Source organism: Emys orbicularis, chromosome 9, assembly GCF_028017835.1.
Source record: "Emys orbicularis isolate rEmyOrb1 chromosome 9, rEmyOrb1.hap1, whole genome shotgun sequence".
Taxonomy (NCBI): domain Eukaryota; kingdom Metazoa; phylum Chordata; order Testudines; family Emydidae; genus Emys; species Emys orbicularis.
The window spans coordinates 56,975,321-56,993,620 of NC_088691.1; the positions used below are offsets into that span (position 1 = coordinate 56,975,321).

Here is an 18,300-nt window from a genome sequence, read left to right on the forward strand (position 1 = left end):
CTAGTTCCTTCCTCTTTGGGGTTCAGGCCTGATGTCCCTGCTTCTTCTTTTCATTCACGGCAAACACTACAAGGGAACCTGAAGGGGGGTGGTTGTAAAAATGTTCATAATTCTGTGAAGGGACATAATATCTCCTTTCTAGGCTCTAGGATGGCCTCCTTTACAGGAACTACCCTAGAGGGTCCAGCAGAGGTCAAAATGTCCATCAATCTGTGTGATTTTTCTTACACTGCCTTGGGCTAGATATCCAGAACTGCAGCCATTCATTTTAACAAGTCCTTGTACGCTCTGAAGTTGTCTGGTGGGGACAACGCAGACTCTGCAAATACTGCCTCATCTGGCAACAAAGAGGAAGAGGCCAGTGGTTGTTGAGGTGGCCCTTATCCAATTCTTGCACAGGAGAGTCCCAAGTAATTGATTCCCCTTGCATGATTCTGGTACCCGCAGAGAGGGATGGTATCTACTAGATGCTGTAGAGCATGGGGGAAGCCCCAAGAACTCCAGAAGCGTCACTGGTATGGTGGTAGAAACCAGCTGTGCACTGCCATTGATCCTTAGGTTGAGATCTGGAACCATTTGGGTAGACACCCTTCTGGGGTTGCTCCTGGAGGCAAGAGATCCAACCTCAGAATGTGAAGAGGATGACGAGTCCACTTCCTCTGGCCAATGGTGCAGCTGACAGTGACAGTACCGGGAGACCGGTTGTGAATCAGGCGATGGTGAAACCATTGTTGGCTTTCCCCTGGATGGAATCCGCCAAGACGCAGTAGCAGCCACCAGCACTGACGCAGGCTGGAGGATCCAACATGCCCACTCCCTGGGCTGGGTGGGAATCTTGTCCCATAGGTGAAACTGTTACTGCCAAGAGTTCAGTAGTTCATGAGTGGTCTCAAATGCTTCGTGTGTAGATGGTAACGTCAAAGGCTTCTGACCCTGCAGCACCGGGATTAGTCTCAACAGGCCCTTCCAAGGTGCCGAAGGCAGCAATCCTTCTTTGCAGGGAGGATGTGCCGGGCGGTGCCGCCTCTTTGACTACCCCTCAGTGTCCTTTGCAGTACCCGGTGCCTTGCCTGCAGATCTAGAAGGCCCTGACACTGAGTCCTTCAAGGACTTACAAAGTCATTTCTTCAGTACCGGTGAGCTGGCTTGCCTGAAGACTCAGCTACAGTGGGCAGAGCACTCCTGACTGACTCAGTCATGCTTTGTACCTGTTCAGAGCCAGAAGGTTCTGAGGGAGGGTGAAGCGCAGAATCCATAAGCAAATATCTGAGCCTAGCCACCCTGTCCTTTTTTGAATGTCCCCCAGACATTTCAGGCAGCTAAGGTGGGGGGGGTCAATGACCGGCATTGGCTTGCCACAGGCATAACAGGCCTGGAAAGCAGGAGAATGCGACATGAATATAGTATTTTAATTGGTAACTCTAAACAAAAACACTAATCTAAGCTAAACTAACACAATAGGAACTATATACACAAGAAGGAGTGGGAAGATTCTTGAAAAGCAAAGATCACAGCTCTAACAACCGTCACTAGTGCTAGGAGGGAACTGGGAGGGGCTGGGAGGCAGTGGGACCCATATACCTGTGTACAGTGGCGTGAGGAAGTACTCACGCTCCCCTGACAGTACTGCTGAGGGAAAAATCTCTGACAACTGCGCATGAGGTGTGCACACACCTACAGTGGAATGGACATGTGCAATCACTCAAAGAACTGACAGATTTAGGAGAAGAGTTGTGCACTTGAGCTGTGGGGTTCAAGTTTTATCCTTTTTTAATACTTATTTTTAAGGACTAACGAAGTAAAACAGTAAAACAGAAAAAACATGCTTGTTGACACTCTCAAGTAACTACATTGGTGAGGCAAGATTTCCCTTCACAAAAGCCGTGTTGACTCTTCCTCAACATATTCCAGCCACTGGATCTTGATACACTTTGCTAAAGAGCCTTCTAGTGTTAGGTTTCAGAGTAGCAGCCGTGTTAGTCTGTATCCGCAAAAAGAACAGGAGTACTTGTGGCACCTTAGAGACTAACAAATTTTGTTAGTCTCTAAGGTGCCACAAGTACTCCTGTTCTTCTAGTGTTAGGTATCTTCTGCCTATGTAGTCCATGATCAAGGTGTTTCTTCACATTCTCTTTGGTAAGTAGAGTGAGCTCCACGACCACAAATTATTTATGAAATATTCTCTGAACCTTTTCCAATTTTTCAATAGACTTTTTAAAGTGTGGATACCAGATTTGGACACTGTATTCCAATAGTAGTCTCATCAATGACATATACCAAGGTTCTCTATTAACACAGCCAAGTATCGTGTTAGCCCTTTTGGCCACTGCATCACTTTAGGAGCTCATGTTCAGTTGGCTAGCTACAATGGCCCCTAAAACCTTTTCAGAGTCACTGCCTCCAGGATGGAGTCCCCTATCCTTTGTGACTTACATTCTTGTTCCCAGATGAATGTTCTTGTATTTAGATGTATTAAAATGCGTGTTATCTGATTGCATTCAGTTTCTCAAGTGATCCACATTACTCTGTATCAGTGACCTGACCTCAACATTATTTATTACCAATCTTTGTATCATCTGCAGTCTTTAAATGACTTTTTATTTTCTTCCAGGTCATTGATAAAAATATTAAATAGTATTTGGCTGAGAACAGATCCCTGTGGATGATGGTGGTTCTCCATTTACAATTACTTTTGAGATCTAAGAGTTAAGGACTTTTTAATCCTTTGAATACGGACCATAGTGAGTTTGTATAATCTTACAGAAGCCATAATACATTATATCAGTATGATTATCTTTAACAGCCAAACATGCAATCTTGTCAACAACAGTATCAGGTTCATCTGTTTTCCATTAAATCATATTTATTGGTATTAATTTTGTTTCTGACCTTTAACTATTTATTGATAGAGTACTGTATCAGCCATTCCATGATTTTGCCTGTGATAAATATCAGGCTAACCAGTCATTTGTTACTCGGGTCATCCTGTTTACCCTTTTTAAATATTGACATAACTTTGACTGTTTTCCAGCCCTAGCTTCCATACAATACTTATGAGTTCAGTACAGAGACTGAAGTTTATAATACATTTGTCTACTTTTTCCTGACTTTTCAAATTGAAAAAGAAAAGTGAAAAAAAGATTTCTCCCCTTTCCTTTTTTGGCTGCAAAATGCAACAGAATAAATAATGTCTAGGATTTAGTTTTGTTCATTTTTCTGGGTTTTTTTCTTCTTTCCACTCTATAACATTTTCCTCAAGTTTGGAAAATTACAGAGCAACAAAAGGAAAACTTTGTAACTTTTCCGAAGTTGGAGAAGTTTTGAAAAGTTACAGAGTAGCAAAAGGAAACATGAAAACTTTAAAAATGAAAAAGTGAAGGAAACCTCTGGACTTCAATCTATTGCACTCAGTGGCAAAAGCTAAAAAAAAAAAAAAAGCAAAGAAAAAGGGGGAGAAACAGGAGGAGGTCAGTGTGAACTAAGAAACCTTTAGTGCATGGCAGCCGGGTCCACACAGACAGTTATAGTATGGCTGGCTAGTCTGAGGTAGATTTAAATGACTGCTTGCTGTGAACTGTTTGTATAGACGAGCCCTAACACAGTTAGCCCTAACATACTAAATGCTAAAGAATCACCTCAGAAATGAGTTTCAATAAACAATTGAGAATGCTTCACAAATGCAAATGAAATACTTTGATCTTCATCTTGAGATGCTCTCATGCATTCACTAGTCTGGCCCAGTCACCAGGAGGACACTTCGCTGGGCAAGATGAACAGCAATTATGTATTATCAACATATTAAACCTCTCTCTTAAATGGCTTTCTTAATGACCTTGCACACCCATTGAATAAGACAGGTGACAGCACGGAACTCTGTGGTAGTTCACATGTGGGCCCTCGGTGCAGAAGAGCAATTGCCCATACTACTCTCTAGGATCTTCATGTGAGAAAATCACAAAGCAACCCAAGGACAGACCAACCCATTTCTGCCAGGCTCCTCAGGCGTGTTAAAAATCCACAGAGTTGAAGGCAGCTGATAGATCGAATATCAGCCTGGGCACAAAAATCTTTATCCAACATTAGGTGAGGATCATTGATCAGCACAATAAATACAGTCTCTGTGCTGTACCCAGATAGGAATCCTGACTGACAAGGTCAAGATACTCATAGTTGTATGATCACAACCTTTTTCATATTTGTAACCAAAATTGGAAGTTTAAATTTGGGTTAATGCTTAGCAAGATTCCCAATGTGAAAAGATGACTTTTTGAGCAGAGGCCAAGAGTGAGTCCTTTAAAGAAGTGGTTCTCAACCAGGGGTACATGTACCTGGGGGGGTACGCAGAGCTCTTCTGGGGGTACATCAACTAATCTAGATATTTGCCTGGTTTTACAACAGGCTACATAAAAAGCACTAGCGAAGTCAGTACAAACTAAAATTTCATACAGACAATGACTTGTTTTTACTGCTCTGTATACTACACACTGGAATGTAAGTACAATATTTATATTCCAATCAATTTATTTTATAATTATATGGTAAAAATGAGAAAGTAAGCAGTTTTTCAGTAACAGTGTGCTGTGACACTTTTGTATTTTTATGTCTGATTTTGTAAGCAAGTAGTTTTTAAGTGAGGTGAAACTTGGGGGTATGCAAGATAAATCAGGCTCCTGAAAGGGTTGCAGTACCACTGCTTTAAAGCAGCTGGCATCCTGCCTTCCTTAAAGGAAACATCGACAACCCCATCAGCAAAAAGGAGAAGGATGCAGCACACAACATGTGGCATAATGTTCTACTAATATGTCCAGAACCTCGTGAGTGACAGTGGTCTAAACCCAAGCAGGGAAAATCTATCTAGGTACCTATATGCTCCTCTTCACTGTAGTGACTGAGGACCTCCCAATTAAATAAAAGAACTACAACTACCAAACATTTTTCTCTCTTTCCCTTCCTGTAAAAGTAGCTTGAAAACTAGAATATATTTTCTGCCTCATCCCTTGTCTCCTCCACATATGCGTGAGGATTACATGAAGACATATTGTGGTAACACAAGTAAATAGGTTTTGCATTTAGTTTTGAAAGCTGTGAGGCTAGTGACCATTTTTCTCTCTCTGAAAGTGAGTTACAAAATTTGGGTCCCACTCTCAAGAAAGTTCTGTCTTCTGTTGGTCATAATTCTGGTGGAATGTAGCTGTTGTAGGAAGTCATGGTCAACAAAGAAGAGATGATCTCTTAGATTTGGGACAATCTGATGGATCATTCTGAATACCATGACAGAAATTGAATTTGGCTCTGTAAGTGATGGGGAGCCAACGCAGAGGGCAGAGCAGAGGCAATATGTTTATAGCCATCTGTGTTACTCAACAAATAGGCTGCTGCATTTTGTATTAGTTTAAGCTTATTTAGTCAGTTTGGCTTCATTCCCACTATAAGGAGTTGCAACAGTCAAACCTGGAAGGTCACAAATGCATGCACTACTATGACCAGATTTGTAACTGACAGGATGGAATTGGATTACCCATCAGAAGTGAATAATCTCTAACACACACTGATCTGTGGTAATTCCAACCCATAGCAAAAAGAACATGAATCAAATGGCTCCCAAAATGAAGGAAAGGCAGACATACGGCAGACTGGATTTATGCTCAGTCAGTATACCAAATCTCGGGCCTGCTACACAAACTAATGGATTAAAAACTGGCTGACTGATAGGTCTCAAAATGTAACTGTAAATGGTGAACTGTCATCGTGTAGGTCTGCTTCCAGCGGGGTCCTGCAGGGATCGGTTCTTGGCCCTATACCATTTAAAATATTTTATCAATGACTTGGAAGCAAACAAAATCATCACTGATAAAGATTGCAGATGACACAAAAACTAGGGGAGTGGTAAATAATGAAAAGAACAGGTCACAGATTCAGAGCGATCTGGATCATTTGGTAAACGGGGCACAAGCAAACAACGTGTTTTAATACAGCTAAATGTAAACCTAGAACAAAGAATGTAGGCCATACTTACAGGATGTGGCATTCTATCCTGGGAAGCAGTGACTCTGAAAAAGATTTGGGGGTTGTGGTGGACAATCAGCTGAACATGAGCTCCCAGTGTGATGCTGTGGCCAAAAGAGCTAATGCAATCCTGGGATACATAAATGGGGGAATCTCGAGTAGGAGTAGAGAGGTTATTTTACCGGTTATTTGGTACTGGTGTAACTACTGCTGGAATACTGAGTCCAATTCTGGTTCTCCCTGCCCTGGGATCCTGCTTCCTACCCCGGGATCCTGCTTCCTACCCCAGCCCCCTTCTTGGGCTTCTCCCTGTTGGAGGGGTCCTTTCTGAGTCCCCATGCTAGCTTGTTCAACAGGTAGTGCAGCCTGGGTTCCCACGGTACCCTACTGAATTTGGGATTCTGTCTGGGTCCCTGGTGTACGTTGCTGAGCTCAGGACTCTGTTAGGATCTCTACAGTACCCCACTGAGTTTGGGATTCTGTTTGGGTCCTTACAGTATCCTGATGAACCCAGGGTTCCATCTGGGTCCCCTCTGTACTCTGCTGAGTGTGGGACTCTGGGTCCCCACTGTACTCTCCTGACCCCAAGGCTCCGTCTGGTTCCTCACTTTACTCTTCTGTGCCTGGGATTCAGTCTGGGTCCCTGCTGTATCCTGCTGCACCTGAGGATCTGTCTGTGTCCCCACTGTACCCTGCTGAGTTTCCCCTCTCTCGACCTGGGCCAATTCTTGTGCAGGGCCAAGCATTATTTCCTCTGCCCCTTGGCTCCCACCTGCACCCAGACCAACTCTTGTTCTAACCCAGGGGTCTCAAACACGCGGCCTGCGGGGCTATTTCCTGCGGCCCACCAAGTGGCCCGCGCCTGCCCCCCCGGCCTACCTCCAGGGCAGGGGTGGGCAAAATACAGCCGCAGGATTGCCCCACTCGAGCCCCGTGCCGCTCCCTGAAGCGGCTGGCATCACGTCCCTGCAGCTGGGGGGGGGGAGGGGGAGGAGGAAGGAGAGGGCTCTGTCTGTGTGTTGCCCTGGCTTCCAGGCACCGCCCCCCTGTGCAGCTCCCACTGACCGGGAACGGGGAACCACAGCCAATGGGAGCTTCGGGGGAGGTACCTGGAGGCGCGGCAAGCAGCATGCGGAGCCCTGCGTCCCCCTCCCCCAGGGGCCGTAGGGACATGGTTCCAGCTACTTCCCGGAGCGGAGTGGGGCCGGGGCCAGCAGCCTGCCCTGGCCCCGGTGTGCGCTGCTGCCACCCTGGAGCCCAAAGCCCTCTTGCCCCCCGCCCCCCAACTCCCTGCCCTGAGCCCTCTGCCTGCATCCCACACCCCTTCTGCACTCCATCCCCTGCCCTGAGCCCGCTGCCTGCACCCCAACCCCCTGCTGCACCCCAACTCCCTGCCCTGAGCCCCCTGCCTGAACCCCAACCCCCTGCTGCACCCCAACTCCCTGTCCTGAGCCCCCTGCCTGAATCTCAACCCCCTGCTGAACCCCAACCCCCTGCCGCATCCCACACCCCTCCTGCACCCCAACTCCCTGCCCTGAGCCCCCTGCTGCACCCCACACCCCAACCTCCTGCCCTGAGCCCCCTGCTGCATCCCACACCCCTTCTGCACCCTGAGCCCCCTGCCTGCACCCCAACCCCCTGCTGCACCTCAACTCCCTGCCCTGAGCCCCCGCCACACCCCTCATGCACCCTCTGGGGGCAGGGAGGGGGCGGAGTTGGGGTGGCGACTTCAGGGAATGGGTTGGAATGGGGGCAGGGAAGGGATGGGAAGAGGTGGGGCCTCATGCAAGGGGTGGAGTGGGGGCAGAGCCGGGGGCAGCAAGGGGGTGGGGGTGTCAGTGATGCGGCCCTCGGGCCAATGAACTGGCCCTCGTGGTCATTTGAGTTTGAGACCCCTGTTCTAACCTGACAAGTTGGCTGATGATTTTCTCCAGTGAGGTACTTACCTTGTCCAACTCCTGTTGGCACTTCCTAAGCTGGTCCCTCAGGCCTTGGGGAAAATTGTGTTCTCCCTTTCAGTCCCCCTTTGCCCTCCTTACTCTGCCTCCCAGCCACCTTACTTCCTTTCCTAGATGGTCCTGGACCCTCCTGGTCCCAGGCTGCTGTCCTAGCCCTTTTTGCATGAGGGCTGAGAAACCCACCCAGTCTCTCCCCAGAGCTATGGGCCAAGACGCCCTTTACCACCCAAACAGTCAAGCTCTCTGACCCCGTGCCTCCAGCTCAACTTCTACAGTGGGGTAGACTTGGGTCTCGCTATGGATACAAGAGACATTCACTGGGAGGTGTCTGTCCAGGCTATTTAACTTCAACTGGTCTTCCAGAACCAGAGTGCACCCAATACAAGTCCCTTAACTACAGTTCCTCCCACCCTAACTGCTATTATCCACCGTGTGCCCATCTCAACTCTCAGAGTGGACCCCACAGCTTGGTCCCACTGTAGTAACAGTTTAGGTAGACACAGTTCATAATTGGGCATTGATTTTTTTTTTTTTTTAAATATGCCCAGCCTGGCCACAAGGGAAACAAACCCCAGAGCCTCTTGGTCCCTTCCCACTAGTATTTCCAGTAACCTTCAGGGCTCCCCAGGACCCTTGTAGGTGCTGTGCGCCTCTTGAGTTTAGGACACATGGGGTATTTCCCACTTGAGGGCTTCCCCTGGGTTACCCCCTGGTGAACTCCCCTCAGTTTACTACATTGTCCTGGTCGCTTGTCTCCTTCAGCCTCAGAGAAGGCTTCAGCTCACTCCACCACTTCCTCCACTGAGGCCAGCCGGAAGCACTTTACCCAGCTCTGTGCCCCTCTGGGCAGAACCTTCAGGAACTGTTCAAGGACCATCTGATCCAGAACTTTCTCCCCTGACCCGGTCTCTGGGCAGAGACACCACCTCAAGAGGCTGCAGATGTGCCCCTCACGGGAATGGTTCCACCAGGAACCTGAGCCGATAAGCCTCTGGAGTCAGCCCTAACCGGTCCAGGATAGCTGCCTTCATCACCGGGTAGGAGTTTGCCTGCTCATCATTTATTACCCAGTAAGCCACCTACACCTCACCATTCAGAAACTGTGCTATGTGGGCAGCCCAAATAGACTCCTCCCAGTTCGCTGCCTTTGCCACACACTCGAATGTCTGGAGGAAGGCCTCTGGGTCATCTTGTGCTCAAAGATTTGCAAGGCCCAGACCCCAGTCCCATCACCAATTGCATTACCAGGTATGGTGCAGCCCAACCGCTTCTGTATCCACTCCTGTTGTTTGGAGTGGACTTCTTGCCACCTCTGTTGTGTAGTGAACTGGCCTCCTGCTGTTTCTGCTGATTTTTCCATCATCTGCATCAGCAAAGTCTGGGTCTGGTGTTCTTGCTGTTTCTGCATAGCGGCTATCTTCTGCTGCTTCCCTGCCACTAGCAGGCTGATCACCAACTCCATCTTTCCACTTAGTATAGGGGTGGACTAAGACCCCACTTCTGGTATCATCTGTCACCAGGATGGCTGCCGATTCACCTTTGCTCCAAACATGGGCTGCCACGCCCAGTCTCAGTTAAAGGGGTTTATTCTTTTACAATAAAGGTTAAACAACTAACCAACCAGAATGCAGTCTTAAGTCAGTACCTGGCCCCCAGTCTTCAGGGCAACCCCGCCCAGCTCCTGGCATCTTCCTAGCCTCAGCCAGCTCTGCTCCCCCCTTGGAGCAGCAGCCGCAGGGTTGCTTCCCTAAACCCTCCCTTGCTCCAGTGACTCACCACAGAAGTTAGTTCCACTCCTGTGTGGCCTTTGCTGCCCAGGACTCAGCCTGTCACATTCCTTCCCTCTCAGCTGCCTACTAGCAGCCCTTCATAGACCCAGGTGTAGCCCAGCTCTCTTAATTAACGGGATTAAGCTCACCTGCTCCAGTCCAGGGGAGCAGTGCTCAGTTTATCCACAGAGACCAGCTACCCTGTGACAGGAACAAATATTTAATAATGAGCTCTTCAATCTAGCAGAGAAAGGTCTAATAAAATCCAATGGCTGGAAGTTGAAGCTAGACACATTCAGACTTGAAATAAGGCATGATTTTTTAATGGTGAAGGTAATTAATCACTGGAACAATTTACCAAGGGTAAATTCTCCATCACTGACAATTTTTAAATCAAGTTTGGATGTTTTTCTAAAAGATCTGCGCTAGGAATTAATTTGGGGAAGGTCTATTGTCAGACCAGATGATCATAATGGTCTCTTCTGGCCTTAGAATCTATGAAAGCACATATGAGCAATAGATGCTGCACCTCGCTTCTCTCCGAGGTGCTTCCCTTTACCCTGCCTTCTGTTGTTGGCCAGGCTGAGGTTTTTGGAAAAGTGAGCAGAAGTCGCCAGATGAAGGATATTGTCTCTGGCATTGGAACAAAGACAACATAATGCTTCTTTTCATTTGATCAGGGAGAGCAAGCCTCAGACACATTCCAGTAGACTTTGTGCTATTCTGGGGACAAATCCAAACCATCCAAATAGTAACAGCTCCACAGCTGTATTACTTATTAGTATGATGTCACTCAAAATTCTATCCAATTACTTTAAAATGATTCAGCACATCAATGATCAATGCATATATAGGAAAGGAAAAGTCCAAGAGTTAGAACAGAAAATTTAGAAACTATAAAACTAAAAAACGTAAATTAGGGGCTTCCAGTTGTAGAATTAATTTATATTGCAAATGGTCTTTCATAGTTGGTGCCATCCAATTACAAATATATAAAAGCTCTAGGAATGGTACTTTTTCTAATTCAAGCCTGTCTAGCTGCATCAATGTAATCTGGATTAACCTATTAAAAGAATTAGTGAAGAAGTTTGAATAAGGATACATATACAAGAATGTCTTCACAACATTTGCATTCCTGCTTGCTCAGAGCATGAGTCATTTCCTATAACTCTTTCTACAGCAAAATATGCATTTGTCTCGTCTAGACTCAGCATTTTATACAGTGCTACTGGGATGCCTTAACCTACTTGTGCTTTTCTATCTTTCAAAGAGAGATGGGAAAGTGAGCTCTTTTTTGTTTTTATGCAGTTAAATATATGCATTGCAAAGTGAGTCTGAAATCAAATTACAACAATTTAAAATCATTTGTAGGATTTTTTTAATGCATCCTACTGGATAATTATGCATGCTAGAATGAAGTCGTCCCTTACCTCCTGTGTCAGAATCATATTAAATACATGCTTATTCACTGATATATGGTCCTAAAAATCATTTTTAAAATGAGCTACAACTTCCTTTCGTTTTACAAAGAGGCTGATCCTTAGAAGGTGGAAGAGTTCTTTGTGTCCCAGTTTTATAGCACAGTTGCACTGACATAGCAGATATCGCTTCACATTTTGGCCCCAATTCCAGAAACACTTAAACATATGCTTAAGTCCTGTCCTGAATAGAGATGCTTTTCTGAATCAGGCTCTTTATTAATATGACTACGGAACAAACTGTAAGAGTTTTATTTGACATGGTAAGACTGTATCTGTTACATAAAGAAAACACTGCAATGCAAGTCAGGAGCACAAGGGGTCTTTTGGGAGGTGATGTGTGTATAGAGATAAGGTGTTGGGCAGTCCAGGACTTTGTGTGTGCAAAGTGTTTGCTGCTGCCCATGGTTTTATGATAATTAGGTTTAGGTTTGTACCATTGTTTTAAATCAGTAACATTAATAATATGAAGAGACCTTTCTGCTTTAATAATGCTGATAGTTATTGCTTAGTGCTTCATTAGTAACATCCACTACTAGCAAACTTACATTTGCCTTTGGCAACATTAAAAATATAGTTATTCATTAAAAATTAAATACCATGTAGGTCTTCAGTTATCTGTGATGCTACAAATCAACATTATTTCCCAAACTGCAATCCATTCTAATTGGATAAACTGTATCACCAACACTTAATCTCTGACACAGGCATCTGTGCCCTTAGAGAAGTATATTAGACATCTTCAGAAATGAAAAATCAATCAGGATCAACTTCCAATACAGAGCAGGGGCAGATCCTCCATTGCCCTGTACTCTGTCTGGTCAAAGTGGATATTAAATGCTAGTAAATTAGAATGGTAACGATTTACACCCACTTTGCACTGGTGTAAAAATGACTGCACATAATACAGGGAATGGGGAATCAGGACCAATGTACCTAGTGACCTAAGCAAGGTTAAACTTCTTCAGTAACAACTGTATATATAGGAATTTTTACTTACTTTGGAGGGGGACCCTTCTGTGATTTTCACCAGCTGCCAGAGAATAGAGTAATGAGAACACTGTAGTGCCTGAACAACTATCTGTAATAGAGGGAACACAAAGAATGCCAATACACTGGAAGACATCTAGTACAAGTCTTTAACTAAAATTTAGCTAAAGTTTATGAAGAATTTTGGAAAAGAAGCGATAATAGCTCTTGTGTAGCACTTCTCATTTTCAAAGGTATGATTTTACCCCTTAGCATCTTAGTATGAGTAAAGATCGTTTACCTCATTTGGTGGGGAAAAAAATTGTAGATGCTGTGAAGGAAAACTGTAACAGTTTTTGTCTGTCAGAGCAGAGTAAAGAAAGACATAGGCAAGTCTGAACATGACAAAAGTATGATCCAGCATCTGGATATCTCCATGTAAAAGCATGTGTTTTAATCCATCGAATTCTTAAACTGTCAGTATGACAGCCTGGTAACATGATGCAAATCAGAGAGAACACATGTCTCATGGAGATGGCAGGGATAATATTAGTGCTACAAACAGAGATATCAGTGGGAGGCGTCACCTGAAATTCAGTAAAAATGTAAAGGACAACTGTTACTTCCTCTCAAAATCTTGTCCAGATCAGTGATGCTTCCCACAATCAATAGAAATGAACAGTCTAGGGGCAGAGAAGCTATACTGGAAGAGCGCTTAACTTTTTATTTCTCTATGCTGGAGGTTTTTTGTCAGGTTTTACGTGAGGATAAACTGCATTTCATAAAAGCAAGAACACTAGGTGGGGAGCCACCTAAGACAGCGAATGGGAGATGCCGACCAGAGGAGTGCATGCTAAACCCCACCCTTTCCATAGAGACAGGCTTCTTAGTCTGGGCTCCAGAGAAGCAACTAGCTCTGCTTGCAATTCTGAAGCCAGGAACCTTCTTTAGAGTTAGGCACCTTAAGCCATTTTAGCAAGAAGCTACTGGAGAAGGAAGTGCCAACCTTTTAACTTTTAGACCAGTCATTAGAGCACTGGCCTAGGATGTAGGAGATCCAGGTTCAATTCCCCTCTCCATCAGAGGGGGAGAAAGGATCTGAACAGGGGTCTCCTATCCCTCAGAAGACTACTCTAAACACTCAGCTATGGGATACTCTGAGGTGGGGCTCCTTCCATCTTTCCTGTTCAAGCTGTACCACTGTGCACAAATAATGAGTGACTGGTGCAGGGGGAATTGATACTGGGTCTCCCACATGGGTGCCCGAACCACTGGACTACAAAGTCATTCTTGCTCTCTGGCCCAGTGATTGTTCCACTGTGGACAAATACTTAAATAGTCATTGAACCAGCATTACAGTGTAATCATAATTCTAATCTTATCTAGCATGTATGTAGCACATTCCATAGCAGAGGAGGAAACCGAGGCACAGGAAGATTAAGGACCAGAGTTTTAAAGGTATTTAGGCACAGCAATGCCTAAATACCTTTAAAGACTGGGGCCTAAGTGACTTAGTTAAAGTTACACAGTGAGTCAGCTGCAGAGCCAAGAACAGAACCCAAGTCTCCTGACTCCCGGCCATGCACCTCACTAATACTGACCTTTAATTGAAAATCCCAGGAATTTCATTAAAATTAATTTCACTGTGTGACCAAAAAGCATGGTTTAAACTGTGGTATCAGGAAATTAAAGGCTAGGGCATCAACTTATTGTGCTTCTCTATGATTGTTCTACTAAAACTCATAAAGCTTAACTCCCCCAAATGATATAATGTATATATTGCTAATTGTACCTGTTCTGGCATGGCTCCATGTTCAATTCCAGTCCTTAGTAATCTGTAGCAGTTACTAAACAGATCCCATTTTGTGAGATCATGAGCACTAAAACAAGAGGTAATAAAAAGACATTAGTTGAGTTTCATGAGAAGAAAACTGTCTTTATGACTCAATCAATAGTTCAGTATTTGTTTGCAATGTTGAGACAAAAGAGCAGTTTGAAAGACACTTGTATAAATTAGTTCACACTACATTAAAATTTGAAGTTGTGCTTTTTCATAAACTAGGAATATTTTACCACAAGAGATTTTTGTTAATGCAGAATTAAAATCAATGCAAATAATACACCTTTATATATACGGAGGTAGCTGAATTGTGGCCAAACTACCATGTCTCGAACTTGTCTCTAAATCAGCTTACTTCTGTGATTCTAAACACTGCTGGAACTTCAGCAGGCATTTCTCTGGCATTGTGGCAGATACCCACAAGGGAAGTCAAATAAAATATTTTAAATGAAAAATAATTTTTAGGCAAAGTAAATTTAGTATTTTTCTCTAGTTATTTGCAATAAAATATTTAATTTTAAAATAGTAAACATTCTAAAATATCTAATGTAAGACAGAAGGGATCTAGTTACAGGAGACTGGAGGGGAAGAATACTGAGAAAAGCTCATGAGACCCGTCACTTCACATCAAGTTATAAGGCCCTGATCCTGCAAAGAGAACCATATGGGTGGATGCCTGCATCTACATAGAAACTCACTGATTTCAATGACTTAGGCCTTGTCTAAACTACCACAATAAGTCAATCTAAATTACACTACTCCAGCTATGTGAATGTTAACTGGAGTTGACGTAGATTAGGTTGACCTACTGCAGTGTCTACATCACGCTGTGTCGAAGGGAGACACTCCCTCGTCGACTAACCTTACTCTTCTCGTTCTGGTGGAGTACTTAAGTCGACCAGAGAGCGCACTGCATTTTCACCAGACCCGCTAAATCGACCCTCGCTGCATCGATCACAGCAGCATAGATCACCGTAAGTATAGACATGGCCTTAATGTAAAGCTACACTCTTATTGCTGAAGAACTGATTGTTATACGCAGTTATAAAAACTAATCCTTTTGTACTAAAAAGTGAGGAAATATTGGGGCAGTCTCTGCTATTGGTTTGTACCTACTCATATTGTCATTTAATTAAAAGCTCCTGAATAGCAGAATTGTAGAAGACCCTAAAGACAAACAAACAAACCAACCCTCATAAAAGCTGAATTTCAGGTAGGCTTGGCTCCATGACAATAAGATGTGTATTATGTAAATTCTAGCCCCCAAGTTACTGTCTCTGAATAATCTTGTTGTATACACTGACCCTGATTCAACAAAGCACAAAGACTTGTCCACACACAAAAGTTGTACCATTTGAATAATACCAACAGAGTTAAAGCGGTACACAACCTCCTAGTGTAGATGCAGTCATGCTGAAACAGTTTATTTCTGTAGGGAAGGAGAAAATAAAAATTCTGACTTATTTGTGAATTTTCATTCTAGGACCCTCAATGACAGACAGACAGTCTTCACAGGAGTGTTCTCTGTTTCCATGGCAACTGAAGACAGACCAGATCTTTGCTTTATGCCTGGGCTTAGGTCTGCCCCTCAGGAAAATTTCTCCAGAACGATAACCTCCAAAGCTGGAAAAGTACTAACTATACAAAAGTTTAAAAGTGCAATTCAACTCATCTATTTGCAGAAGAGTTTTGACATGAAATTTTGGAATTTCCTGGAGGAACACCCTCTTCTCTTCCAAACTAGTTAACAACAGCCAGAAGAATACCTGGTCATAATGCAATACTCTGAGGGAGGGTCAGACTGTCTGACATGGAGGGTACTAGAATGAAAATTAATTGGTAAGACAGAATTTTCCCTCTTAGTTCCCTCCATGTCAGACAGTCTTTACAGTGGGATTCAGAAAGCAGTAAATCATCCCTAGGGAGGGAAGATTCAATTTATGTATGCAGAACTGAAAAGACATTTCAGGGTTACTGGGGCACTCTGTTTTGTAACACCCTTCTACCACCAAATGCTGCATTAGCAGGGAGAGGATGGCAACGGAAAGTGAGGATTTAAGGCCATGTATAAGCTTTACAGGCCCTCCTCAAAAGTTTGCAATGACAAAGAAATTGGGGGTGCGGTAAATAATGAAGGGGACAGATCACTGATTCATAGAGATCTGCATCGCTTGGTAAAATGGGCACAAGCAAACAATGTGTGTTTCAATAAAGCTAACCATAAATGTATACATCTAGGGACAAAGAATGTAAGGCATACTTGCAAAATAGGGGACACTATTCTGGGAAGCAGTGACTCTGAAAAAGATTTGGGGGTCGTGATGGATAATCAGCTGAACAGGAGCTCCCAGTATGATGCTGTGTCCAAAAGAACAAATGCAATCCTGGGATGCATAAATAGGAGAATCCCGAGCAGGAGTAAAGAGGTTAATTTACCTCTATACTTGACACTGGTATGATCGCTGCTGGAATGCTGTGTCCAATTTCAATACCCCCAATTCAAGAAGGATGTTGATAAATTGGAGAGAATTCAGAGAAGAACCACAAGAATGTTTAAAGGATTAGAAACATGCATTCTAGTGAAATACAGCTCAATCTATTTAGTTTAAAAAAGAGAAGGTTAAGGGGTGACTTTGTCATAGTATATTACTATCTACCTGGGGAACAAATATTTAATAATGGGCTCTTCAGTCTAGCAGAGTCAGCTATAACATGATTCAATGGCTGAAAGTTGAAGCTAGACACATTCAGACTGGAAATAAGACAAATGTTTAATAGTGAGGGTAATTAACCATTGGAACAACTTACCAAGGGTCATGGTGGAGTCTCTATTACTGACAATGTTTAAATCAAGATTGGATTTTTAAAAAAAAAGATATGCTGTAGGAATTATTTTGGGGAATTTCTCTGGCCCTGCTATACAGGAGGTCAGACTAGGTGATTACTACGGTCCCTTCTGGCCTTGGAATCTATAAAAGATGAGTATCTCTCTGCCCACAAGACCACTGCTCTTTTCATATTGGTAATGGCAGTTGTATTGGAGGCTTTGAATGCCTCCGCTATATGCACCTTTATTCCCTTGTAGGCTCTGTTCACACCCAACTTATGCATTTCCACTTCCTTAGAATGCATGCATTCAGCCAGTACAGTAACAATACAATTTCCTATTATATGAGGAAAATTGAGATGACCTTGGAGATGGAGGCATGGTTAGTTCATAGTACAATCATGTATCATAGAACATGTAAACTGAGGTATCACGGAAAGCACACTAAGCTTCAACCCCCACTGGGGGCAAGGAGGTGGTGAGCAGGCAAGATACTTTCAGTGAGAAGAGGAAGATGTACCAACTGCAAAGCTGAAAGGTGCTGTTGTTAGGACCTGCAGCCCACAGATTAAGATCATGATAGGAATTTGCATATTGGTACCAATGACATAGGGAAAGGTAGACCCCAAAATAAAAAAACAGTGTAAGAAGGTCAGAAAAATGTCATCATGGCTAAACAACAGAGTAAAAGAGGCAGTTAGAGGCAAAAAGGCATCCTTTAAAAACTGGAAGTCAAATCCTACTGAGGAAAATAGAAAGTCGCACAAACTCTGGCAAGTCAAAGGAAAAAGTATAATTAGGCAGGCCAAAAAAGAATTTGAAGAGCAACTAGCAAAAGACTTAAAAGAAACAGCAATTTTTATTTTTTTTTTTAAGTGCATCAGAAGCAGAAAGCCTGCCAAACAGTCAGTGGGGCCACTGGACAATCGAGGTGCTAAAGGAGCACTCAAGGAAGACAAGGCCATTGTGGAGAAGCTAAATGAATTCTTTGCATCGGTCTTCACTGCAGAGGATGTGCAGGAGATTCCTACATCTGAGCCATTCTTTTTAGGTGACAAATTTGAGGAACTGTCCCAAATTCAGGTGTCAACAGAGGAAGTTTTGGAACAAATTGATAAATTAAACAATAACAAGTCACCAGAACCAGATGGTATTTACTCAAGAGTTCTGCAATTTCATATTTGATTTCTTTCAGAACTACTAACTGTGGTATGTAATCTATCACTTAAATCAGTGTCTATACCAGATGACTGGAGGATAGCAATGTGACCCCAATTTTTAAAAAAGGCTCCAGAGGCAAACCTGGCAATTAGAGGCCAGTAAGCCTAACTTCAGCACGAGGCAAAAAGGTTGAAACTATGGTAAAGAACAGACGTTATCAGACACATAGATAAACACAATGGAAGAGTCAACATGGCTTTTGTAAAGGGAAATCATGCCTCAACCAATCTAT

At 43.8% G+C, this 18,300-nt stretch overlaps 1 protein-coding gene across 1 annotated transcript in view; it reads right to left on the reverse strand.

The window, feature by feature from the left end:
- The window catches only part of STAG1 (STAG1 cohesin complex component), a 393,382-nt gene that overhangs the window by 97,664 nt on the left and 277,418 nt on the right, over positions 1–18,300 (reverse strand). The window contains exons 22-23 of the mRNA XM_065411120.1: positions 13,973–14,060; positions 12,212–12,292 (exon numbers count right to left, since the gene is read on the reverse strand). Coding sequence (XP_065267192.1) covers positions 12,212–12,292; positions 13,973–14,060 — 169 coding nt within the window. The remainder of the gene's footprint in view (positions 1–12,211; positions 12,293–13,972; positions 14,061–18,300) is intronic.